The sequence below is a fragment of the Eptatretus burgeri genome, chromosome 8 (assembly GCF_056783735.1).
Source record: "Eptatretus burgeri isolate ZD-2024b chromosome 8, Ebu_testis_v1, whole genome shotgun sequence".
In the NCBI taxonomy this organism is placed as follows: domain Eukaryota; kingdom Metazoa; phylum Chordata; class Myxini; order Myxiniformes; family Myxinidae; genus Eptatretus; species Eptatretus burgeri.
Genome location: NC_140968.1, coordinates 104551458 through 104578806, shown reverse-complemented (window position 1 = coordinate 104578806; position 27349 = coordinate 104551458). Strand labels below are relative to the sequence as shown.

Sequence of the window (27349 nt, the reverse complement as noted above, 5' to 3'; positions counted from 1 at the left end):
TTTAAAGTTTTGCCTCGATCCGTTTTGCTACTTCAGAGAAAGAGATTTTTGAAGGTTAAAAAAAAAAAAAAAAAATATGGCTGCCGAATCATGTCACCGATGACGTCATCGTTTTTTTTTCTGTGGACCATTTTATCCCTTGATGACCCTCAAAAATTTTCATACTGATCAGATGTAGCGTTCTATATCTGCATTTATGACGTCATAACGAAGGTACCTTTGACATCATAGAAAAAATCTCACTTCCTCCCCATGAGTACTTGCTATGTGCCAAGTTTCAATTTCTTCCTTGGTGTGATTTCAGGGACACAGAGATCCAAATTTTTCCCGTTTTTTTCAACATGACTGCCCCCACCACATTGCCTATGACGTCATAATTATCATTAAAACATTCCACTTAAGTAGTCGCACCTATGTTGAAAATTTAGTTTCAATCTGATAAGCGGTTGTGGAGAAAAACACAAAAGTTCTGTACGGACAAACAAACAAACAAATGAAAAATCACTCAGAGTGACACTTGGCGAAATGGGACAGCACTCGGTTGGGATATTTCGGGGTCAAATATTCCAAATAATCTAAGGGTCTTATCCAATCCGGTGATTCATCCTTATCACACAACTAACCTGTCCACCAACTTTCATCCAAATCCATCCACAACACAACTTTTTCCCAATCCTTCCACAACTTCCATATCTGGATTTGGATCACCAAAATTGAATCAACTCTTCCTGGTGACATTCCCAACCTGTCAACCAAGTTTTGGAAGAATCCATCCTTAACCTTTTGAGACATCGTGTTATATATCGATTTTGGCCCCATCTCTCAATGGTGAATAATTACCTGAAAAATTCTCGTATCCGAATCCAGATTCGGATCTTCATCAAAATTTAATCAATTCTTCCTGCTCGCATTCCCCACCTGTCCACCAAGTTTCATTGGAATCCATCCAAACCTTTTGAGATATTGAGCTATATATCGTTTTTGGCCCTATCTCTCAATGGTGAAGAATCACTTTAAAAATTCTCAGATCCAGATTTGTATCTTCATCAAAATTAAGCATTACAGTCCTCGGCCAGTCATCTACAGACACAATTTTTTTAGAACGATTGCTTGAAAACTATTGCCAAGAATCGTGTGACAAACAGACAGACAGACGATTGACTTGAAATTTTAGCCCCATCTGTGAAATTTTAGACAAACACTTCAGACCAACATGCTTGGCAAAAATATTTTTTTTGCCAGGTAACAAACAAACAAATGAAAAATCACTCATAGAGTGACACTTGGCAAAACAGAACGAAGTAGAACAGCACACGGAAGAGCACTTACCTCTGCCAGGCTGAAAAGTTTACATTTTGTATCCCATTATTAATCGGCTGTATCTGAACCAAAATCGAATTGGCTTGTTCTTGTCACCTAACCAACTCGAATCCACCTAATTTTGTCAGAACTCGATCGTCTACAACATTTTTGTATATAGTTTTTATGATTTGTATATATATATATATATATATATATATATATATATATATATATATATATATATATATATATATATATATATATATATATCATGATATTGTTCTCTAGTTTTTGGCCAAATCTCAATTTTAGAAATTAGGCCTATGTTGACCTTTTGACCTGAAAAATAATTGGTGGTTGAATTCACTGACATGATATGCAAATCCTGTTCAATTTCAAGGCAATCGGATGAAAATTGAGGATTTTAGAAACTGCACCTAACTTGTTGACCTTTGGTCAATGTTGACATCAAACAAATTTGGTGGTTGAAATCAGTGAGCTGATATGAAAAATCCTGTTCAATTTACAAGTCAATCGGATTAAAATTCAGGATTTTAGAAATTGCACCTAAGTTGTTGACCTTTGCTTATGTTGAACTTTTTGCCTATGTTGATCTAAAAAAAATAGATGCTGGTTGAATCAGTGACCTGATATGCAAATCCTCTTCAAATTTCAAATCAATTGGTTGGAAATTGACAATTTCAGAAATTTGGCCCATGTTGACATTTTGACCTATATTCACCTCAAAAATAAAGTGGTTGAATTCAGTAACCTGATATTTAAGTGCTCTTCAAATTTCAAGTCAATGGAATGAAAATTGACAATTTTAGAAATTTGGTCTATGTTGACCTTAAAAATAATTGGTGGTTGAATTCAATAAGCTGATCTGTAAATGGCCTTCAAATTTCAAGTCAATCAGATGAAAATTGACAATCTTAGAAATTTGAACCATGTTGACCTTTGGCCGATATTGATCTCAAAATTCATAGGTTGTTGAATTCATTGACCTGATGTGCAAATGCTCTTCAAATTTCAAGTTAATCAGATTAAAATTGAGGATTTTAGAAATCTGGCCTATGACCTTTTGGCCGATGTTGACCTCTAAAATAATAGATGGTTGAATTCAGTGACCTCATTTGCAAATGCTCTTCAAATTTCAAGTGAATTGGATGAAAATTGAGGGTTTTAGAAATTCAAAAAAGTTGTTGACCTTTGGCCTATGATGACGATTTGACCTCAAAAATAAATGGCATTCTGTCAGACCACCAACTCAACCATTTGGTGCAGTTTGGTGAAGATCCGTTTAAAATTGTGACCTGTAGGCAATTAAAGGTGAGCGGACAGATAAACAAACAAACGGAAGCGATCAACATACTTGTCAAAAAAAAGTTTTTTTTGCCAAGTAACAAATAGACAAACAAACAAACGGACCCAAATGCAATACCCTCTCCTTCAGCGAGGGTAATGATAGGAAGGAAGATAAAACATAAAATAAAAAACAATGAGGAAGCAAACAGGAGAAAATAACACCACATGTTTGGGAGTAACCCAAAAAGATTCTACCACAAATTAGGGAAGCAAATGCAGAATGTGTCAACTTTCCCAGAGAAAAGAAAACTAGATAACGAGGAAGTGGAATGGATCCGAAACTTGAAAAGAAGAAGCAACATCTCAAGGAAATGCCCCCATTAATTATTGATGAAGAACAAGTCAGTTATCTTACTATAATTCACTGTCTGTCTGTCTGTCTGTCGGTCTGTTCCCAGGTACCGCAAAAACGGCTGAACCGATCGCAACCATTTTTTGGGTGTGTAATTCTGGGACCTCTTGGAGTAAAATAGGCATAAATATAAAAACATGACCCCCTTGACGGCTCCCGTAAGGAGCGGGTGCTTCTATTAGAAAAGAGTTTGACGTGAATAGGTATCCTGATGACTTGGAGGAGGACACTTCTACCAGGTCAACTGCTGCGAGCATCAATCATGATTCAGTGTCGCAAAGTCCTTATACAAGCAAAATCAGCACAAACAAACGATACTCTCGAGTGAACACTCCAGCGCTTATTATCGACATTTGTGTTGACAAGGTGTATGATCTATATAATCTGAATGTTTATACCATTGGTTTTCTCACCTGTATCTTTGGGTAAGGCTCATATGCAAGATATTGCAGATACAATATGGCACTATGCCATAAGCGTTTCATGGAAGGTCCAACACGGAGCCTTTTATGTGTCGAGTGCAGCAGTGCCAGATGGAATTCGGGGTCACAATGGACAAAGAAACTCGAACCTCATGCATCAGTCACCTGCACTGAGAGCCACTTGGAGCAACTTCATACGCTTCCTGCCTGCGCCACATTTTCATGGGAACTCCAGCCTGGATGCCGTCGCCTGGGATTGCACAGGTATGCTCAGTCCAAACATGTAAACTGATACATTGCGCAAATACTAAGTGGTGACTGATTGGCTATCTGAAAAGGTTGACATGCTCTGCATCGAAGGACTTCAGCCTGGATGGACAATGTTGAAGAAGCATAATGGCATCTAATAGCAAGGTCTTTTTCATTCTTGTATCATGGAATATGTTCTGTATGTCTGAGGTTTGTTTAAAAAAAAATGAGCATACAGAGGGTAAATCATTTGTATAAAGTACTTGGATGCAAAGAAAACCATGGATTTCATTTAAAAGATCATTAATTCTGGTGGAGGAGATTATAATTACAAAAGGATTTAGACATTAGGAAGAAGGGTGTGGAATTGAGAATCAGGTTAAAAATAAGAGGGATCTCTGCAGCTAGGAATTACCGTGGACCCCACAAACAACATGAGTCGTATCAAAAAGGAGGCTTTGACACAGTAATGTGTCCCATTTCTCAAAGTCACAATATTCGCTCACTTACGCTCACTCATAATTCTCCTTTTCAAACTGGAACATATTACTTCGTCATGGCCCTCCCTTTTGATACTACTCCCCTGCTGGGGGCTGGACTTTGCCTCCGTTTCATATGATCATTTATTTAATCAAATTGAGTAGTCAAATAGAGATCCTATAAATATTTGTGTTTTATTTTCAGAAATAACTTAATTTATTCATCAATTAAAAATAATGCAGCGGAAGCCCGTTAAAACCCCCAACCCCATTTCTTATTAATACTTATACTTTAAACCCATGAGGTAATGTATTTATTCCATCACTCATTATAGATCTGTTATCATCAAATGCGGTTAGAGCTTTCTTACGAACAGTCTCTGAGAATATTTTGTGTTTATAATTTCAAATAATATGAATCTCTCTATAAACATCCTTTCTCTTCCATATTCGTTCAAGGTAATGTTGAAAGTTCATCATCTCTTTTAATACACTCTTCTTTAGACTTTAAGTTTCTTTTCACATTTGAATTCATTTAACCCTCTCGTTAAATATTTATAAGCACATACTTTTGATCTAACACCTACAAATTCACTTAGTATCTTTTCACCTAATTCATATTTAAATTTACCAATAATCTTTTCATTCTTATTCAAAAAAGAGCAGGTTATTGGGATCATAATTACTTGTATCATAAATATCTTCATCTTCTTTCATATCCTTATAAACATCTGCAGTTATCTCGAGTGTGAAGCTATCCGTATCCATATATAGTAATACAATATTCTCATCATATATCTTTTCTTTAGATGGTTATAAAAGTAATCATACATTAAATACTTTGAAAGATCTAAAACAGATGTTCCCACATAAATTGGGTTATTCATCTTTATACTCTCTTTATTCAAATGAACAGCACAAAAATTATCTGTAAATATTTCTACTCTTTTAAAGCTTGGTTTATTTGTCAACTTCTCCACCTGCTCCCAAGTTGTAGCAAGTCTTACATTTTGTCTATTCCTTATATTTTCCATTGCTTTACCAAATGCAGAATTATCCATCAACTTGTAAAAGTCCTTCTCAAAATCATGATTAGCCCTTGTTCTCATCCTCGTATTATAATCGATATATTTACCTAACCAATAACTGACTAAACTTTAGTGCCCTATGTACCTTTTGAAGTTGTAGTCCTGCTTGTATAAATTGCTTTAGATTTATTTGATGTAAAACATACTTCTCTTTATCAAACAATGTTGTTAGTAATTTAGTTGCAGGAATATACTTAATCTCATTTGAATAACTAAAGAAATGTTGTTGATAACCACCAAATAGCTCTTGATTGGGGATCTCTTTTGTCAGTTCCAAAAGGAAGGTCTTTATGTTTGTCATGAAGTTTTCTAGGATAGTTCAAATCTACTTCAAAATAATACCCACAACCCCATTTATCGTATTCTTTCATCAGATATATCATCTAAGATAGATTTGTACTCGTATTCTTTCACCCATTTAAAATTACCATAGGGTTGAGATTCAGACATTGCCCAGCCATACAAGTTATTAGCATCAAAGTACATTGAATAAGATGTGGGCGTATCAGGTGGGAAGTCTGGAAGATATTTATGATTTGCCTGAGCATATCACTTTGAACAAACTTGTGAAATTCCTCCTCTCTTAGCGTTCTCAATCATCAAGAGCATATCTGCATCACTTAGAAGATCAAGGGGTTGTTTTGTCATTTTTAACATTGCACTCCAGGCTCGTCCAGGAGATGCATTTTTATGGACAGGATCAAGTCCATAGGAATCTTGATTATAACAAACTTCTCTAAATTTCTCAAACACATCAGCGAGTAATAAAACATCAGTTATTAAATAAAGGTCATGATAATCACCCATATTCTTTATCTCAAACTCTTTCCAAACTTGTTTTGCTCTTTCATATTCTTCACCCATAATATGATATCTTCCTAACTAGTTATAAAAACGCTTTTGAGGAGGAAGTCTTGTTTCTTTAAATATTTCAAAGGAATCCATATAATCATATAGGTAAATGCCCTTTTTAGTGAGAAGAGAAATATCTTCATCCAAGTCGCCTTCAGTCCTAAATTGACTAGAGTAGGAGGACGAGATTGGGACCATACTCTGTGCAGAGCGTTGGTGCTGCTAAGCAGTCTCCTTGGCTATTGGGCACAATCCTGGATGGGTCGCCACTCCGACACAGTATACGAGCATGCTGGCACTCATTTTGCCGACCTCGGAAGGATGACAGGCTGAGTCAACCCCACCTCGTATTAATTCAACGGATAAGCGGGATTTGAACTCAGGACCATAGGATCCAAAGCCCGCCACCCTAACTATTAAGCCAACACCAGGCATAAATTGACTACAAAGTATAGGAAAAGAGGAGATGTTTGAAACCAAAGAACTTAGAGGGCTTGTCATAAATTTATGAGAGTCAAGAAATCTAATATTGGTTTGCGGGCGCCAGCAGTGACCACTATTGGTTCGCGGATGCCAGCAGTGACCACTATTTTCGTTGTGTCTGTGTGTCTGTCTGTCTGTTTGTAATTCTCTCCAGAGCATAGCTCTGTGTCGTTTGATGCGATCTTGATGAAACTTGGACACAAGCTAGATATCATGGTCGAGTTGTGTCTTTTTGTATGGTGGGTGTCCCACGCCCCTTGTGGGTGGAGCCACGCCCACTTGAACTTTTTTCTCGCAATTTCATTTCCTAGAAGCTGTGCGTAATGTCCATAAGTACAACATATAAAAAATCCGATTTGATTTGGTCAATTTTGATGGAAGAGATAAGTTTTTACGGTAGGGCTTCCTCAAAAGCTTCCACTAACTCAATTGTACCTATCATGGCATTGTTCAATAATGCCTGCGAACCATCATCGCCTCCCGGCTAGTTTGTATTTTCACCCATTTCACGAGAATAAATCTGTTTTATAAATGAGATGTAATTCTGATCTGTATTAGGAATTGCTATTATCTTTACAGGAGTCTTATTTAGTTCTCTTATAAAGACATGCATATCATAATGACAATTATTCTGAAGAAATACAGGTATGAATGTGGGGATTCTATAATTAAGATTACAATTATTATGAGCTGCTCCTCTATGTTGCTCCTCCTAAGACATAAAAGACAAGTTTCACTCAATCTCTACATTTGCAAAAGACACTGAGAAATATGTCAAGGATGTCAAATTGAATAAAGATAAATATAACAACTATTGGTTAAAAACAATTATGGTTAATAATGAGTTCTTCAATTTCATTCAGTGGAGGGGCTTTTAATATATCTGGAAGAACATCAATTAAAGTAGCTCAAACAAAAGTTTCTCCTCTCCTTCTGGCAATATATTCAAAACTAGAAAAAGCAATGAAACAAGAATAAGTATCAAAACAGAAAAACCTTCTGGATGGAGCTTTAGAAAGAAAAGATGAGACCATCTGTAATATTCAAGGAGAAATTTGTATTTTTATCAACAACCCTAAAGATGTAAATCTTAATTAAATAAAGGATGTTAATATATCAGGTGAAATGACATTTCGTTCAATAGTAGTTAAGGACCATTTTAAAATTACCTTTAATATAAAAAAAATGTAGTCGTTGAATCTGTTAATGAAAAAAAGTATATGGATGTCGATGGTAATGTTTTTTCTTCTAATTAAAAATGAGTCATTATTCAACTGAAGATTTTGAAGATATGAGAGTGATGATAGTATCTCTGTTGGAACAGAAGACAGTTATGATACTGAGAGTTTGTGTTCAAATGATAGTTATGAAGGTAGTTTTATAGATTATTGTGAAAGCACCAATGAAAGTACCAAAGATGATACCGAAGATGAATTTTATTTGAAGTAAGGTTTTACTTTATAAATATCAATAGTATTCAAGACCTTGAGCCTCTTGAATTCCCTGATTCTCCTTATTCAAATTTGAGAAATGCCCTGCATCTGATAGAGTGGGATTAAACACAGTCAAAAGCCCATAAACAATGTATATTCTGTGATTATCTTCAAATTAATGAAAATAAAAAATGTAAAAAGGAACACAACTGTTTCAAAATTACACCAGAAATGAATTGCTTTACAAGATTAATCAGAGAAATGAATGTGAAGTACGAGGGTGATAATACACCTTCTCTTACAAGAGAAGAGACTGAACAAATGATGGTAATGTTTCATGGATTTATGATGTATATTATTCACGATTGTCATTTTCAGGGAAATATCAACACAAGATATTGTACAAATAAAATAATGGATTATCTTGAAATTAAACCTGAACTTCGGATAAAATATAGTTTCTAAAAAAGCCAATCAAAATTATACAATATATTTTCTAGATATATAAATGAATGTTTTTTTTTTTACCCATTTGGGAAAATAAGAAAATTTAACAACCATAAAAAAATCTTCCAAATTCATTAAGATGTCTCATAGTTGGTTCAAGCGGATCTGGAAAAACCTGCCTGCTTTTGAAGATGCTCCTTATTCCCAACTTTTTAGATTTTGATAATTTAATAATTTTCACAAAGTCAAGTTTTCAACCTCAGTCTCAACTCCTCTCACAAGGTTTTAATGCAGGTCTTTAAAAAGAAGACAATTGGTTTATTTATTCTTCAAAACACACTCAATGATTATAACATTGAAGATATAATTCAACTATTTTGTAATACACAGAAATATAAAAACAAATCAAAACCTATAACTTGTATTCTTAGTGACAACACAGATGATATATTCGTCTTCTTCTTGCGTGTGGCAGCTTAGCTGCCGGGGTAGCTATCATTTCTTGGAAGTGTGACTGCGTTGCTGATTATTGTGTTGTTGCTCTTGTGTTGCTGTTGCTGGTTGCGACTGTGTTGCTGTTGCTGAGGAAGGGGCTGTGTTGCCCCTCTACCAGTGCACACACTGGTACTCATTTCGCCGACCTTGGAAGGATGACAGGCTGAGTCAACCCCCTGGTGTATTAATTCAGCAGCCAACAGGGCTTGAACTCAGGACTCTAGGATCCCAAGCCGCCACCAGGTGCATTACAGATGATATACCTTCACCACAAGATTTGGATGAATCAAAAATGAATCTCGTTATCTTTGATGATTGCGTTGATGAGAGAAACCTAACGGTTATGGATAGTTATTACACAAGAGGGAGGCATTCTTCTTGCAATTGTATTTGTGTTAGTCAAGCATACTTTCAACTCTTGTTGACCTTTGGCCTATGTTGACAATGTATTTAAAAAAAACAAAACTCCATCGCTTGAAATAATGCCAATATTTTTATTTTATTCAAGTTAAATTCAATATATATAAGCAATTTTGGAGAGACGGTTGTTTTGGAGAGGCCGAGGTTGACCTCAAAAATGATTGGTGGTTGAATTCAGTAAGGTGATATGAAAATCCTCTTCAACTATCAAGTCAATCGGATCAAAATTGATGATTTTAGAAACTTGACCTGAAGATGAACTTGACCTTGGACCTCAAAATCAACAGGCTTCTCAGTTAAGACTACCTGTATAACTTGGTAGAGTTTCATGATGATCAGTTGAGAATGGTGACCTGCAGGTGATTGACAGACAAACAGACAGAATAACAAGAAGAAGATGTTGTGCAGAGCCCAATACTTAGAAAATCCATTAAACAAATTTGACCTCAAAAATAATTGGTGGTTGAATTCAATTACCTGATATGAAAATCCTCTTCAAATTTCAAGTCAATCGGATAAAAATTGAGGATTTTAGAAATCTCACCTAAGTTATTGACCTTTGGCCTATGTTGACCATTTGATCGATGTTGACCTCAAAAATAATTGGCTAGTTGAATTCAGTGACCTGAAATATAAATCCTCTTCAAATTTCAAGTCAATCGGATGAAAATTGAGGATTTTAGAAATCTCAACCAAGTTGTTGACCTTTACTTTGACATATTTTGACCATTTGATCGATGTTGACCTCGAAAATAATTGGCTACTAGAATTCAGTGACCTGAAAGATAAATCCTCTTCAAATTTCAAGTCAATTGGATGAAAATTGAGGATTTTAGAAACATCAACTTAGTTGTTGACCTTCGGCCTATGTTGACCTTTTGATCTATGTTGACCTCAAAAATAATTGGCTGGTTCAATCTAGTGACCTGCAATATAAATCCTCTTCAAATTTCAAGTCAATCGGATGAAAATTGAGTATTTTAGAAATCTTACCTAAGTTGTTGACCTTTTGACCTCAAAAACAATCGGCTTCTCCCTTATGAGAAACTCTACCATGTGGTGAAGTTTCGTGATGATTGGTTTAAAATTGTGACCTGTAGGCGACAAACAGACAGACAGACAGACAGAATAACAAAATTGACTGATCAATTTTCTTGAAAAAATCTTCGATTTTGCAAGTAACAAGAAAACGACATCATGCAGAGCACGATAGTTGCAAAATCCACCCTCTCTCCCAAGGTTGCCAGAGATACATCAAATTGTCTATTTCATTAACATTAAAATTCACACTCTTAATCAAAGTTCAGGTCAATCGGATGAATTATTACCTCTGCCACCGAAGGTGAACGGGACAATGTTTTCAGCCCTTTCTGTGTGTTTGTCTGTTTGTCTATGTACAGGATATCTCAAAAATTGTGGATGGATCCGGATGGAATTTTGTGTCCGGATCCGACAACTAGTATTTTTTAAGTGATTCTTCACTATTGAGAGATATGGCCAAAAAGGATATAAATTATCTCAAATAGTTGTGAAAGTTGGTGGACAGGTTGGGTGTGTGACCATGACAAACTGATTCAATTTCGGTGAAGATCCAAATCCGGATCTGATAATTTTTAAGTGATTCTTTACCATTAAGAGAAAGGGCTCAAAAACAATATATAGCATATTTCAAAAATGTATTGGGCCAGATATGTTCTCGTGGATCAGGCATAACAGGGCGGAGGTATGTGCTCTACTGAGTGCGCTTCTAGTTTTTCAGATTGAAATTCATGATTTTAGAAATTTGACCTTGAATTGACCTTTGACCTTTTGACCTCAAAAATAGTCAGTTTCCCAATTCAGTGATGCAATATGCAAATCTTGTTAGAATTTCAAGTCAATCAGATGAAAAATGATTTCAGAAATTTGACCTCAAGATGACCTTTGACCTCAAAATCAATAGGCTTCTCAGTTTAGACTACCTCCACAAATTGGAAAAGTTTCATGACGATCGGTTTAGAATTGTGACCTGTAGGTGACAAACAGACAAGCAGACACAACAACAAAATCAACTGACCAATATACTTGAAAAATCTTCGATTTTGCAAGTAACAGACAAACGGAGTAAAAACTGAGTACATGTACTCCCTTTCTTCGGTACCTGCCGATGATGTCATGCATCACCTGGATGTGAAATTGGGAAGGAGTGGTTTACAATAATTGAAGAGGAGATGGGATGAATTTGTGCATGTGAGAGAGTCCTCTGTGCAGAGCGTTGGTGTTGCTTCAGCAGTTTGTTTGGCTATTGGGCACAATCCTGTCCGGATCAGCACTCTGACACAGTATACCAGCATGCCGGCACTCATTTTGCCGACCTTGGAAGGATGACAGGCCGAGTTAACCCCACCTGGTATTAATTCAACAACTCAGCGGGATTTGAACTCAGGACCTGAAGATCCAAAGGCCGCCGCCCGAACCATTAAGTCAACACCAGGTGTGTGTTTTGGTGTTGGTGTTGGTGTGACTGAGAGAGAGAGATTTTAGGAAAGAATTCCTCGGCTGAATTAACATCAGGGGCAGTATAGTCATACATTAATACCGGTATTTTGTGTCATACATTGATACTGGTATTTCGTGTCATACATTGATACTGGTACTTGGTGTCATACATTAATACCGGTATTTCGTGTCATACATTGATACAGGTATTTCGTGTCATACATTGATACCGGTATTTCGTGTCATACATTGATACCAGTATTTCGTGTCATACATTGATACCGGTATTTCGTGTCATACATTGATACCGGTATTTTGTGTCATACATTGATACCGGTATTTCGTGTCATACATTGATAATGGTATTTTGTGTCATACATTGATAATGGTATTTTGTGTCAGACATTGATACCGGTATTTCGTGTCATACTTTGATACCGGTATTTGGTGTCATACATTGATACCGGTATTTCGTGTCATGCATTGATACCGGTATTTCGTGTCATACATTGATACCGGTATTTCGTGTCATACATTGATACAGGTATTTCGTGTCATACATTGATACAGGTATTTGGTGTCATACATTGATACCGGTATTTTGTGTCATACATTGATACCGGTATTTCCTGTCATACATTGATACTGATATTTCGTGTCATACATTGATACCGGTATTTGGTGTCATACATTGATACAGGTATTTGGTGTCATACATTGATACCAGTATTTGGTGTCATACATTGATACCGGTATTTCGTGTCATACATTGATACAGGTATTTGGTGTCATACATTGATACCGGTATTTCGTGTCATACATTGATACAGGTATTTCGTGTCATACATTGATACCGGTATTTCGTGTCATACATTGATACAGGTATTTGGTGTCATACATTGATACCGGTATTTCGTGTCATACATTGATACAGGTATTTCGTGTCGTACATTGATACAGGTATTTCGTGTCATACATTGATACTGGTATTTCGTGTCATACATTGATACCGGTATTTCCTGTCATACATTGATACTGGTATTTCGTGTCATACATTGATGCTGGTATTTCGTGTCATACATTGATACCGGTATTTCGTGTCGTGCATTGATACAGGTATTTGGTGTCGTACATTGATGCTGGTATTTCGTGTCATACATTGATACCGGTATTTCGTGTCGTGCATTGATACAGGTATTTGGTGTCGTACATTGATACCGGTATTTCGTGTCATACATTGATACTGGTATTTCGTGTCATACATTGTTACCGGTATTTTGTGTCATACATTGATACCAGTATTTCGTGTCATACATTGATACCAGTATTTCGTGTCATACATTGATACCGGTATTTCGTGTCATACATTGATACCGGTATTTCGTGTCATACATTGATACCGGTATTTCGTGTCATGCATTGATACAGGTATTTGGTGTCATACATTGATACCGGTATTTGGTGTCATACATTGATACCGGTATTTCGTGTCATACATTGATACCGGTATTTTGTGTCATACATTGATACCGGTATTTCGTGTCATACATTGATACCAGTATTTCGTGTCATACATTGATACCGGTATTTTGTGTCATACATTGATACCGGTATTTTGTGTCATACATTGATACCGGTATTTTGTGTCATACATTGATACCGGTATTTCGTGTCATACATTGATACCGGTATTTCGTGTCATACATTGATACAGGTATTTGGTGTCATACATTGATACCGGTATTTCGTGTCATACATTGATACCGGTATTTCGTGTCATACATTGATACCGGTATTTTGTGTCATACATTGATACCGGTATTTCGTGTCATACATTGATACCAGTATTTCGTGTCATACATTGATACCAGTATTTCGTGTCATACATTGATACAGGTATTTGGTGTCATACATTGATACCGGTATTTCGTGTCATACATTGATACCGGTATTTCGTGTCATACATTGATACAGGTATTTGGTGTCATACATTGATACCGGTATTTCGTGTCATACATTGATACAGGTATTTGGTGTCATACATTGATACTGGTATTTCGTGTCATACATTGATACCGGTATTTCCTGTCATACATTGATACTGGTATTTCGTGTCATACATTGATGCTGGTATTTCGTGTCATACATTGATACCAGTATTTCGTGTCGTGCATTGATACAGGTATTTTGTGTCATACATTGATACAGGTATTTGGTGTCATACATTGATACTGGTATTTCATGTCATACATTGATACCGGTATTTCCTGTCATACATTGATACTGGTATTTCGTGTCATACATTGATGCTGGTATTTCGTGTCATACATTGATACCGGTATTTCGTGTCGTGCATTGATACAGGTATTTGGAGTCGTACATTGATACCGGTATTTCGTGTCATACATTGATACTGGTATTTCGTGTCATACATTGATACCGGTATTTCGTGTCATACATTGATACCGGTATTTCGTGTCATACATTGATACCGGTATTTCGTGTCATACATTGATACCGGTATTTCGTGTCATACATTGATACCGGTATTTGGTGTCATACATTGATAGCGGTATTTTATGTCATGCATTGATACAGGTATTTGGTGTCATACATTGATACCGGTATTTCATGTCATACATTGATATCGGTATTTTGTGTCATGCATTGATACAGGTATTTGGTGTCATACATTGATACCGGTATTTCGTGTCATACATTGATACTGGTATTTCGTGTCATACATTGATACTGGTATTTCGTGTCATACATTGATACAGGTATTTGGTGTCATACATTGATACCGGTATTTGGTGTCATACATTGATACCGGTATTTGGTGTCATACATTGATACCGGTATTTGGTGTCATACATTGATACCGGTATTTGGTGTCATACATTGATACTGGTATTTGGTGTCATACATTGATACCACTATTTTGTGTCATACATTGATACCACTATTTTGTGTCATACATTGATACCACTATTTTGTGTCATACATTGATACTGGTATTTGGTGTCATACATTGATACCGGTATTTCGTGTCATACATTGATACCGGTATTTGGTGTCATACATTGATACTGGTATTTGGTGTCATACATTGATACCGGTATTTGGTGTCATACATTGATACCGGTATTTGGTGTCATACATTGATACCGGTATTTGGTGTCATACATTGATACCGGTATTTGGTGTCATACATTGATACCGGTATTTCGTGTCATACATTGATATCGGTATTTGGTGTCATACATTGATACCGGTATTTGGTGTCATACATTGATACCGGTATTTCGTGTCATACATTGATACAGGTATTTGGTGTCATACATTGATACTGGTATTTCGTGTCATACATTGATACCGGTATTTCCTGTCATACATTGATACTGGTATTTCGTGTCATACATTGATGCTGGTATTTCGTGTCATACATTGATACCAGTATTTCGTGTCGTGCATTGATACAGGTATTTTGTGTCATACATTGATACAGGTATTTGGTGTCATACATTGATACTGGTATTTCATGTCATACATTGATACCGGTATTTCCTGTCATACATTGATACTGGTATTTCGTGTCATACATTGATGCTGGTATTTCGTGTCATACATTGATACCGGTATTTCGTGGTCGTGCATTGATACAGGTATTTGGAGTCGTACATTGATACCGGTATTTCGTGTCATACATTGATACTGGTATTTCGTGTCATACATTGATACCGTATTTCGTGGTCATACATTGATACCGGTATTTCGTGTCATACATTGATACCGGTATTTCGTGTCATACATTGATACCGGTATTTGGTGTCATACATTGATAGCGGTATTTTATGTCATGCATTGATACAGGTATTTGGTGTCATACATTGATACCGGTATTTCATGTCATACATTGATATCGGTATTTTGTGTCATGCATTGATACAGGTATTTGGTGTCATACATTGATACCGGTATTTCGTGTCATACATTGATACTGGTATTTCGTGTCATACATTGATACTGGTATTTCGTGTCATACATTGATACAGGTATTTGGTGTCATACATTGATACCGGTATTTGGTGTCATACATTGATACCGGTATTTGGTGTCATACATTGATACCGGTATTTGGTGTCATACATTGATACCGGTATTTGGTGTCATACATTGATACTGGTATTTGGTGTCATACATTGATACCACTATTTTGTGTCATACATTGATACCACTATTTTGTGTCATACATTGATACTGGTATTTGGTGTCATACATTGATACCGGTATTTCGTGTCATACATTGATACCGGTATTTGGTGTCATACATTGATATTGGTATTTGGTGTCATACATTGATACCGGTATTTGGTGTCATACATTGATACCGGTATTTGGTGTCATACATTGATACCGGTATTTGGTGTCATACATTGATACCGGTATTTGGTGTCATACATTGATACCGGTATTTTGTGTCATACATTGATATCGGTATTTGGTGTCATACATTGATCGCAGTATTTCGTGTCGTACATTGATACCGGTATTTCGTGTCATACATTGATACCGGTATTTCGTGTCATACATTAATACCAGTATTTGGTGTCATACATTGATACTGGTATTTGGTGTCATACATTGATGCTGGTATTTCGTGTCATACATTGATACCGGTATTTCGTGTCGTGCATTGATACAGGTATTTGGAGTCGTACATTGATACCGGTATTTGGTGTCATACATTGATACCGGTATTTGGTGTCATACATTGATACTGGTATTTGGTGTCATACATTGATACCACTATTTTGTGTCATACATTGATACCACTATTTTGTGTCATACATTGATACTGGTATTTGGTGTCATACATTGATACCGGTATTTCGTGTCATACATTGATACAGGTATTTGGTGTCATACATTGATACCGGTATTTCGTGTCATACATTGATACAGGTATTTGGTGTCATACATTGATACCGGTATTTCGTGTCATACATTGATACAGGTATTTGGTGTCATACATTGATACTGGTATTTCGTGTCATACATTGATACCGGTATTTCCTGTCATACATTGATACTGGTATTTCGTGTCATACATTGATGCTGGTATTTCGTGTCATACATTGATACCAGTATTTCGTGTCGTGCATTGATACAGGTATTTTGTGTCATACATTGATACAGGTATTTGGTGTCATACATTGATACTGGTATTTCGTGTCATACATTGATACCGGTATTTCCTGTCATACATTGATACCAGTATTTCGTGTCGTGCATTGATACAGGTATTTCGTGTCATACATTGATGCTGGTATTTCGTGTCATACATTGATACCGGTATTTCATGTCGTGCATTGATACAGGTATTTGGAGTCGTACATTGATACCGGTATTTCGTGTCATACATTGATACTGGTATTTCGTGTCATACATTGATACCGGTATTTCGTGTCATACATTGATACCGGTATTTCGTGTCATACATTGATACCGGTATTTCGTGTCATACATTGATACCGGTATTTGGTGTCATACATTGATACCGGTATTTGGTGTCATACATTGATACCGGTATTTCGTGTCATACATTGATATCGGTATTTGGTGTCATACATTGATCGCAGTATTTCGTGTCGTACATTGATACCGGTATTTCGTGTCACACATTGATACCGGTATTTCGTGTCATACATTAATACCGGTATTTGGTGTCATACATTGATACTGGTATTTGGTGTCATACATTGATGCTGGTATTTCGTGTCATACATTGATACCGGTATTTCGTGTCGTGCATTGATACAGGTATTTGGAGTCGTACATTGATACCGGTATTTCGTGTCATACATTGATACTGGTATTTCGTGTCATACATTGATACCGGTATTTTGTGTCATACATTGATACCAGTATTTCGTGTCATACATTGATACCAGTATTTCGTGTCATACATTGATACCGGTATTTTGTGTCATACATTGATACCGGTATTTCGTGTCATACATTGATACCGGTATTTCGTGTCATACATTGATACCGGTATTTCGTGTCATACATTGATACAGGTATTTCGTGTCGTACATTGATTCTGGTATTTTGTGTCATATATTGATACCGGTATTTCGTGTCATACATTGATACCGGTATTTGGTGTCATACATTGATAGCGGTATTTGGTGTCATACATTGATACCGGTATTTGGTGTCATACATTGATTCCGGTATTTGGTGTCATACATTGATTCCGGTATTTGGTGTCATACATTGATAGCAGTATTTCGTGTCGTACATTGATACCGGTATTTTGTGTCATACATTGATACCGGTATTTGGTGTCATACATTGATAGCAGTATTTCGTGTCGTACATTGATACCGGTATTTTGTGTCATACATTGATACCGGTATTTGGTGTCATACATTGATAGCAGTATTTCGTGTCGTACATTGATACCGGTATTTTGTGTCATACATTGATACCGGTATTTGGTGTCATACATTGATACTGGTATTTGGTGTCATACATTGATAGCAGTATTTCGTGTCGTACATTGATACCGTATTTCGTGTCGTACATTGAGACTGGTATTTAATGTCACACATTGATACAAGTGTTTAATATCTACATTGTCCTTCCAGGCCGAACAGTATTTGTTTCTGATGGTGCTCTTGTGAATACAACACACGTGGACAACTCTAGTCCTTTCAGGTAAGAGGCTCAACTCTCATGATGGAACATGTTGAAATTTAAGTCTATTTTGATTGATTCTGTTTCGATGAACAATTGAGAATTACAATGTTCTTTTCTGAAAGGAAAATGAACCAGAAAACAGCATTTTAGAGTGTTTTATGTGGAGGTCACCACACCTTGCCATTGGGGTTCCGTCATTGGCTGTGAGGTGCACGTGATGTAAACATGACTTTCACCACCTCTCTATCTACTTACTCTCTTCTCCTCCCACGATTGGATTCAGGGGGAGCTGAGAATGATTTATATGGGGCCTAAAAACCCAAAAGAGAGAGACCTTAGAGAAAAAAGTAATACATTACATTTTTATAAATAAATCATATTAGCGATTCATATTGTTGTTCACATCCTGTACATCACATTTTTTATGAATGAATAATATTGTTGTGAAAATGGTTTATTGGGGTTAAGATTGTATAGCTTTGCCATAGTTATTTCCTTTGTCCATGTATTAGCATAAGTGATGGTAATTTAATTTTAATAGGATAATTTGTGTTTATATTTTCATGGAAAGCTGTCGTCTTCCCTCCCTAATGTTTGTGGCGAAAACTGCTTTCCCTTAAAACCCTCGTTAATGTTCTTTTCCTTGTAATCTGTCCTAAATGTGCTAAAAAGGGAATTTCGGCCTCGCAACACCAAGAAGGTGCAATTTTTGGCGAAGGGTGAGCCCTGATCTTTCGAGGAGTCGTCGAAAGCCTGAGGGGAGAGGTTCCCCTTGATTTTCGGCCAAACCGCCAATTGGTGCGGGGCAGATAGGGCGGGGCGACGCCATGACATGGGGTGCTGTGGGACCCAATACAAGTCGGCGTGCATGTTGGTCGTGGTTTGCTCAGTCCGGTTTCCAGTTCCAGTAAGGTAAGGTTGTTCCCAGAATCTAGAGCCGTTGGCTAGACAGCGTCCAGGCAGCGTCGAGCAGGTTGCCAAGTGTGGTGTGCCCAGTTCGTGCGCCAGTTTGAGGAGCCAGAAAAAGTTTTGTGCTCCCACCCCTCACCTGCAAGAGTGCAGTGTGTGCTGTGCCCCCTGGCATGGATATGGAGCGGTGGCTCGGAACAGAATGTGGCGACACCTGAGCAGGCCGCAACAGGTATTTTCAGTCCCGTCTCTCCTTCTGGTCTTCCTCTTTTGGGGTGCCTGGGGCCCTTTAAGACTTATTTTGATAATGACCTCTCGCTTGTACGAAACCCGGGGAACGTATTTCAAATTGTAAAGAGCATAGTTAAAAATGTTCTCAGGTTCCCTGTTCTTCTTTCCCTATTTATTAAATACACTAAACCCTCCAATATCGCGGTTTCTAATATCACGGGTTTCAACGATTCGCGGGCAACCTATTGTGTTCCAATTTAGTTATCGTGGTATTTCATTTCAGCCAATCGTGTTTTTTGAGCCGAGAGGAGTCATTGTTTGTGTCCGCTTGTACGACTACCTCCCATTACGAGCCTTTTCTTGTTAATTGCAGTAATCAGACCAGCATACAAGAACGAAGCTAAGTTTAATAATGAAGCGTCTTCGAACAGGAAATGACATACAGAAATCCTGTAATACTACATCTACAAGATCTCGTCGACACACAATTAATAATAGCACCAAAACATAAAACGAGAGACAAAATTAGTTGAGCCAAAAGGCAGAGAAAAGTTATGACAATGTGCAAAAAAAATCGAGTTGTTTGATCGGTTTGGCAAGTGGTCAAAGTGCGGGAAATGTGGGCCACCATTACGGGATTAATGAAGCGACTGTGCGGAGAACACGAGTCAAATGCGGTAATACGGGAGAAACCGAAACCATTGCGGATTTATTTATTTTGAGTGGACGGGTGATGCGGAAGAAATCCTTGCGGATTTACCAACTTTTCCGCAAGGCACCCAGGGCCGAAGGCTCCAGTGCAACCATGGCAGACGCTTCTTATTCTTCTTGCCGATGTCAGCTTGGCTGCCGGGTAGCTATCATTTTGTTGGGGTGCAACTATGCTGCTGATGCTGTGCCTCTCCACCAGTACACTGGTGCTCAGTTTGCCGACTTCAGAAGGATGACAGGCGGAGTCAACCCCACCTGGTGTTAATTCAGTGGAAAATTGGGGCTCAAACTCAGGACCCTAAGACCCCAAGCCAGCCACCCTAAGCATTAAGCCAACACAAGGCTTATGGCAGATGCTGAAGAGACGGGATTATTTTAGAAGAAGATGCCATCTGATACCTTCCTCTCCAAGCAGGAAAAATCTGCTCTGGGTCAACGTGGCTTAGGATTGTTTTACCATTACTCCTTGTGGCAATGCAGCAGGAAACTTTGTCATGCTCCTGATGATTGAACAGCCATCACAAGTACTACATTCACATCTTTCTAACCAACACCCTTCCCCCTAAAACAGCATCATCATCACGAGCTAAGTCTTGTGTTTTCTATTTATGGTGGAGGATGGCACGAATGAGTACGTAATATGATTACCCTCACCCACCTCACTGTTTTGTAAAAAAAAAAAAAAATAACACCTTGCTGATTTGTAATAAATTTAAAAGGTAAAAGTCTTGTGTTTTAGTTTATTATCTCTGCCACCGAAGATGAAAGGAGGTTATGTTTTCACCCCTTTCTGTCTGTTTGTTTGTTTGATTTTGTGCAGGATATCTGAAAAAGTTGTGAACGGATCCGAATGAAATTTTGTGGGCAGGTTGTGTGTGTGACTTTTTGATTGATTAGATTTTGATTTTGGTGAAGATCCGAATCCGACAACTATAATTTTTAAAGTGATTCTTCACCATTGAGAGATCGGGCCAACATGATATATCGCACAATATCTCAAAAGGTTGTGGACGGATTTGGATGAAACTTTGTGGGCAGGTTGGGTGTATGGGAACGACTAATTGATTCAATTTTGGTGAAGATACGAATCCGGATCCAGATTCGGGAATTTTTTCAGTGATTCTTCACCATTGAGAGATAGGGCGAAACTAATTGAAATGAAAGCGAGAGAAGAACCTTCAGAGTTTAGGCTTTATTCCATTTGATTGGAGCCGCTTCTGCGGGCACACCGGGGAATACAGGTTCAGCTAGGAGTACATAAGCAGTAACGTATACATGTGCGATTAATCATTGCAGACTAAATCCGCGTAAGCACGGAGTTCGATATAATCTCCATTCTCACCAGTCAATGAGCACCTTCAGTCAACGAGCATCAAGTGAACAGCCGATGTAAATGGCAATGCCCCGGGGACAATCACCCCGTGCCGCGGAGACCTCCCCTTATACGCGAGACGCACAACATGTGATCCCGCGTCATGTCCCTCAATTCACCTCAATTCACCACATTCTCCGCACCTTTAAAATGCAACTAGGGGCCCATCTTACACACCATGATTGCTTTAGCACTATAGGAGTATACATTTCAAGCAACGCGGACTAATAGGTCTACAGAAGCATACATGCCAAGCAGTGATTATTTTGAGTTGTAGGAGCATGGTAATGAGCATCGATATATGATATAATGAGCATATAGGAGCATGAGCAGCGAGAATGCCGATAATCCCCTTTACAGATTGAGTCGTCGAGGGGGCCTTATTCGTCAACCTCTCCGGGAGTAAATGGCAGTTTCACTTGAGGGAGACTCCCGATCCTCTTGGTGAGCCTCGACTTGTGCCGGGGATGACTCCTCGATCGCTCTCGGGTGGAACGCGGCAGCCCCGTCGCCCGGTGGAGTTCCTGGGGGGGGGGAACACCTGGGGAGGGGATGTCAGAAGGAGGAGTGCCAGAAGGTGGTGTACCTGCGGAAGGAGTACCTGAGGGAGCCAGATGGCGAACCGACACAGTGGTCTCCCTGCCATCCGGGAGCCTGACATGAGCATACTCTGGATTAGTGTCAATGAGTTCGACCCCCTCCACCAGCGGTTCATACTTGCTTTGTCGTACCGGGCGTTTCATGAACACTGTTCCGGGATGGGTCAGCCAGTTGGGCACCGTTTGACCGTCAACATAACGTCGCTGGTGAGTAAACATTCGTTCGTGAGGAGTTGCATTGGTGGACGTGCAGAGCAAAGAGCGTATGGAATTCAGAGCGTCGGGAAGAGTAACCTCCCACCGCTCGGGCCCCAGTCCTCTCGATTTCAGCGCCAGAGTTACGGCTTTCCAAATAACTCCATTATACCTTTCCACCTGCCCGTTTCCCTGTGGGTTGTAACCCGTCGTTCGACTAGTTGCTATGCCGAGCTCTAGTAGGAATTGTTTTAGCCCGGCCGACATGAAACACGGCCCTCTGTCTGAATGTATGTACGAAGGTTTCCCAAACATAGCGAAGAGGTCAGAGACACATCTCACGACAGTGCCCGAGGTCATATCCGAGCACGGAAATGCGAAAGGGAACCTTGAATATTCATCAACAACGGTGAATATGTATCTGTTGTCTGTCTCGGTCGGCAGGGGCCCTTTGAAGTCGATGTTTAGTCTCTCGAAGGGGGAAGTGGCCTTGATCAGTCTGCCAGATGCCGCGCCAAAGAATCTGGGTTTTAGTTCAGCACAAACAGGGCATGAAGCATTCATTTGTTTAATATCTTCAACAGAATAGGGAAGATTTTGTCTGCGCACGAAATGTGCCATTCTGGTTACCCCTGGGTGGCAGAGAGACACGTGTAGGTCTTGCAAAGCCTGACTGATTGTTGCCGAACTGTATACCCGAGAGAAGGTATCTGCAGCAGGGTTTTCCTTCCCGGGCCGGTAAACAATGTCGTAACTGTAGCAAGCTAGGTCTATCCGCCATCTCATAATTTTTTCATTCTTAATTTTCCCGTTATTTTTCCCATCAAACATGAATGCCACGGATCGTTGGTCCGTAACGAGCGTGAAGTGGTTTCCCAGTAAATAATGTCTCCATTTCCGCAGCGCTTCGACGATGGCGTACGCTTCCTTCTCTATCGCTGAGTGTCTCTGCTCGCTTCTAGAGAGAGTTCTCGAGAAGAACGCGACCGGCCGCCCAGACTGATTAAGCGTAGCAGCTATCGCGTGATTTGAAGCATCGGTCTCCACCACGAAGGGCACCGAGCTATCGATCGATAAAACCACGGACTTACTGATATCATCCTTGAGGTTGTGGAAAGCTCTTACAACAGCGGCATCTGGTGGAAAGTTTTTGCAATGCACTAGGGGATGTATTTTCTCGGAGTATTGCGAAATCCATCTCGCATAGTAAGCGAACATGCCGATCACCCGGCGCATTGCCTGCAGGTCCTGAGGTGGGGGTAGCTCACGAAGTGGGCGCAATCGTTCAGGATCAGGCTTAATCGTGCCGTCGGCTATTGTGTAGCCGAGAAGGTCAATTGACCTTGCCGAGAATACGCATTTCTCGTAGTTGAGGGTCAGATTATATTTTCTAGTAATGCTCAAGAATCTGTCCAGATTCCTATCATGTTCCCTCTGATCCCTACCGCACACTGTGACATTGTCCACGTAAACAAAAGTGTCTCTGAGGTTTTCATCTGAGATGATGTCGTCCATAACCCGTTGGAAGCAAGCTACCCCATTCGTGACACCGAAAGGTATTCTCCTGAATTGGTAGAGGCGCCTCACTGCCTGGAATGCAGTGTACGGTTTGTCTTCCTCTCGGATGGGAATTTGATGATAGGCGCTTCGCAAGTCGATGGTGCTGAATACCTTATAATTGGCCACGCGTTCGACCATCTCGTCTATGCGCGGCAGGGGGTAGGCATCGAGTTGGGTAAAGCGATTGACCATTTGGGAATAATCGACAACCATTCGTTTCTTATGGTTCTGACTGCTGGTTACTAACACCTGTGCGCGCCATGGCGAGTCGCTCGGTTCTATAATTCCTTCTTCCAGTAATCGCTTGATTTCTGAGGTGATGAAATTCATGTCAGCAGTGGTATATCGCCGCGATTTGATCGCTATCGGTTTGCAGACCGGCGACAAGTTAGCGAACAGCTGGGGGGACGTCACCTCCGCGGTGGTCAACGCATTTAAAATTAGACGAGGTTTGCTTCCTCCAAAGGGTATTTCGACGCTCGTGTGCTGCTTGAGGACATTATGACCCAGAATTACGTCTGCGCACAAATCACGAAGCACCAGTACCCTTACATCCCGATGCGTGTACCCTTTTACGTCCAATTCAACATTGCAGTACCCTCGTACGCGGGATTGTAGTGAGGTGGCGGCCATGCATACCGTATTGTCTGTCGGGTGGATTATCCATTTCCTGCCCTTCACTAGTATAGCGAGCTGTTGACGAAACTTTCAGAGCTACCGGTATCAATCAGTGCCTCAGCCATATGCCCGTTAATTCGTACGTTGATGATAGCCTTGGATAGATTCCCCGGGGAGGCTGCAGTTAATTTATTTTGCGAGTAGAGAGCCGCAGAAGTGGGTTTATTTCTCCTTAGAGTAGATTTACATACCCTGGCATAATGCCCTTTCTTGTCGCAATTCATGCATGTGGCATCTCTGGCGGGACATTTTTGACGAGGGTGCCTTTTGTACCCACAAAAGAAGCATTTACCAACCGGAGCAGTTGCTGAGGAGTTTGACGTGGCCTGGGTATCCGGATCCTCGGGTGTTTCTCCATCCCCTATGTCTGGCTGTGTCTGTGCCAGTGGGGTTCCTTGGGTTCCCATCGTAGCAGCGTTCATTAGCAGCATCGGTGTCCCAAATGACTCAGATTGCTGCTGAGCCGTATCCATCGCTCGAGCCTGATCAACTACCTTGTCAAGAGTGGGTTGCGCTTTCTCTAGTAAGCGTTGCCGTATGTGGGCTGATCTGAGTCCTTGGATGAATGCCTCCCGTGTGGCTTCCTTTCGGTGTTCCTCGGCGCTTACGGCCCGGAAGCTGCCGTCTTTTCCCAGCTGATTCAGAGCTTGCAGGAACTGATCGATTGTCTCCCCGGCTGCTTGCTTGCGTGTGTTGAGAAGATGTCGTATGTATACCTCGTTCTTGGGCTTCACGTAGAGCGCTTGCAGCACGTCGATCGTTGCTTCGTAAGTGTCGCACTCCGAGAAGAGCCTGTACACGCTTGGCGAGACATGATTCACGAGAGCGGCAAATTTGTCAGCTCCCTCCTCGATGATGGTCAGATAGTGTGAGAAGGAACAGAACCAATGCGACCATTTCATTTCTGCGTCAGTCACGTTTGGGTCTGCGTCGAACCTCTCTGGTTTGTAGATCTTGTCCATCGTTGGTTGAGAGAGCCGAGAAAACCAAATGGAATAAATTGAAATGAAAGCGAGAGAAGAACCTTCAGAGTTTAGGCTTTATTCCATTTGATTGGAGCCGCTTCTGCGGGCACACCGGGGAATACAGGTTCAGCTAGGAGTACATAAGCAGTAACGTATACATGTGCGATTAATCATTGCAGACTAAATCCGCGTAAGCACGGAGTTCGATATAATCTCCATTCTCACCAGTCAATGAGCACCTTCAGTCAACGAGCATCAAGTGAACAGCCGATGTAAATGGCAATGCCCCGGGGACAATCACCCCGTGCCGCGGAGACCTCCCCTTATACGCGAGACGCACAACATGTGATCCCGCGTCATGTCCCTCAATTCACCTCAATTCACCACACTAATATATAGCACGATATCTCAAAAAGTTGTCGATGGATTTGGATGAAACTTGGTGGGCAGGTTGGGTGTATCACAAGGACGAATTATTTCGATTTTGGTGAAGATCTAAATCCAGATCTGAATACAAGAATTATTTAATTTTAAAGTGATTCTTCACCATTGAGAGTTCGGGTCAAAAACGATGTAGTCCTGTATCGCATGACATTTCAAATATGTATTGGGCCCGATATGTTCTCGTGGAGCAGGCATTGCGTGGCGGAGGTGTGCGCTCTCCCGAGTGCCCTTCTTGTTTTCTCCTGTATTTATTTTATTTACATTTTTATTTCAATGTTAACATGCTTGATATGTATATTTTACATGTTTATTTCAATTGTGATATTGGGTGGTCGCTAGACGACCGTTATTCTCAGGTTTTCCGTCTGTCTGTATGTATGTAATGGACAGCTCTGGAGGTCAGAGGAGTCAACCGATTTTGATGAAACTTGACAGCTAGGTTCATACCAGGATCTAGTTCGATGTTTTGAGCACCGTTGCTAGGGACACCACCGTTGCCGAGCAACGGGACTTTGAAATTTTTGAAAAATCATAATTATTTATTTTTTCGAAAATCAAAAATTGGCTTCTGCGCTTTTATGTGCACTATAATCAACCTCTTTGTCAAAAAATTTCAGCCCGATCCGTCAAAAACTGTATGACGAGTATGCAATTATGTAGCAACCACCCATGTCACCTACCGGCTTGTTTATTTATTGGGTGGTCGCTAGAGTACCCTTATTTTCACTTTTTCCATCTGTTTGTATGTATGTTTGTTTGTTTGTATGTTTGTATGTAATGGACAGCTCTGGAGGCCAGAGGAGTCAACCGATTTTGATGAAACTTGACAGGTAGGTTCATACCAGGATCAAGTTGTAAGCTTTTGCGCATCGTTGCTATGGACACCACCGTTGCCGAGGCAGCGGGACTTTGAAATTTTTGAAAAATCCCCAAAAATTAATTTTTTCGAAAATCAAAAATCGGCTTCCAGGCTTTTATTAGCACTATGATCAAACTCTTTGTGAAAATTTTTTTATCCCGATCCGTCAAAAACGGTATGACTTGTATGCAATTATGTAGCGACCACCCATGTCGCCAACCGGCTTGTCTGTATGTTTTTATGTAATGGA

The 27349-nt window shown here is 39.5% G+C and overlaps 1 protein-coding gene across 4 annotated transcripts in view; it reads left to right on the top strand.

Moving 5' to 3' along the window:
- LOC147022477 (uncharacterized) overlaps positions 1 to 27349 on the top strand; it is a 124374-nt gene that overhangs the window by 47577 nt on the left and 49448 nt on the right. For all 4 annotated transcript variants that reach the window (XM_085893385.1, XM_085893388.1, XM_085893386.1 and 1 more), the window contains exons 7-8: positions 3547 to 3708; positions 18525 to 18594. In XM_085893385.1, the coding sequence (XP_085749511.1) occupies positions 3547 to 3708; positions 18525 to 18594 (232 nt within the window). The remainder of the gene's footprint in view (positions 1 to 3546; positions 3709 to 18524; positions 18595 to 27349) is intronic.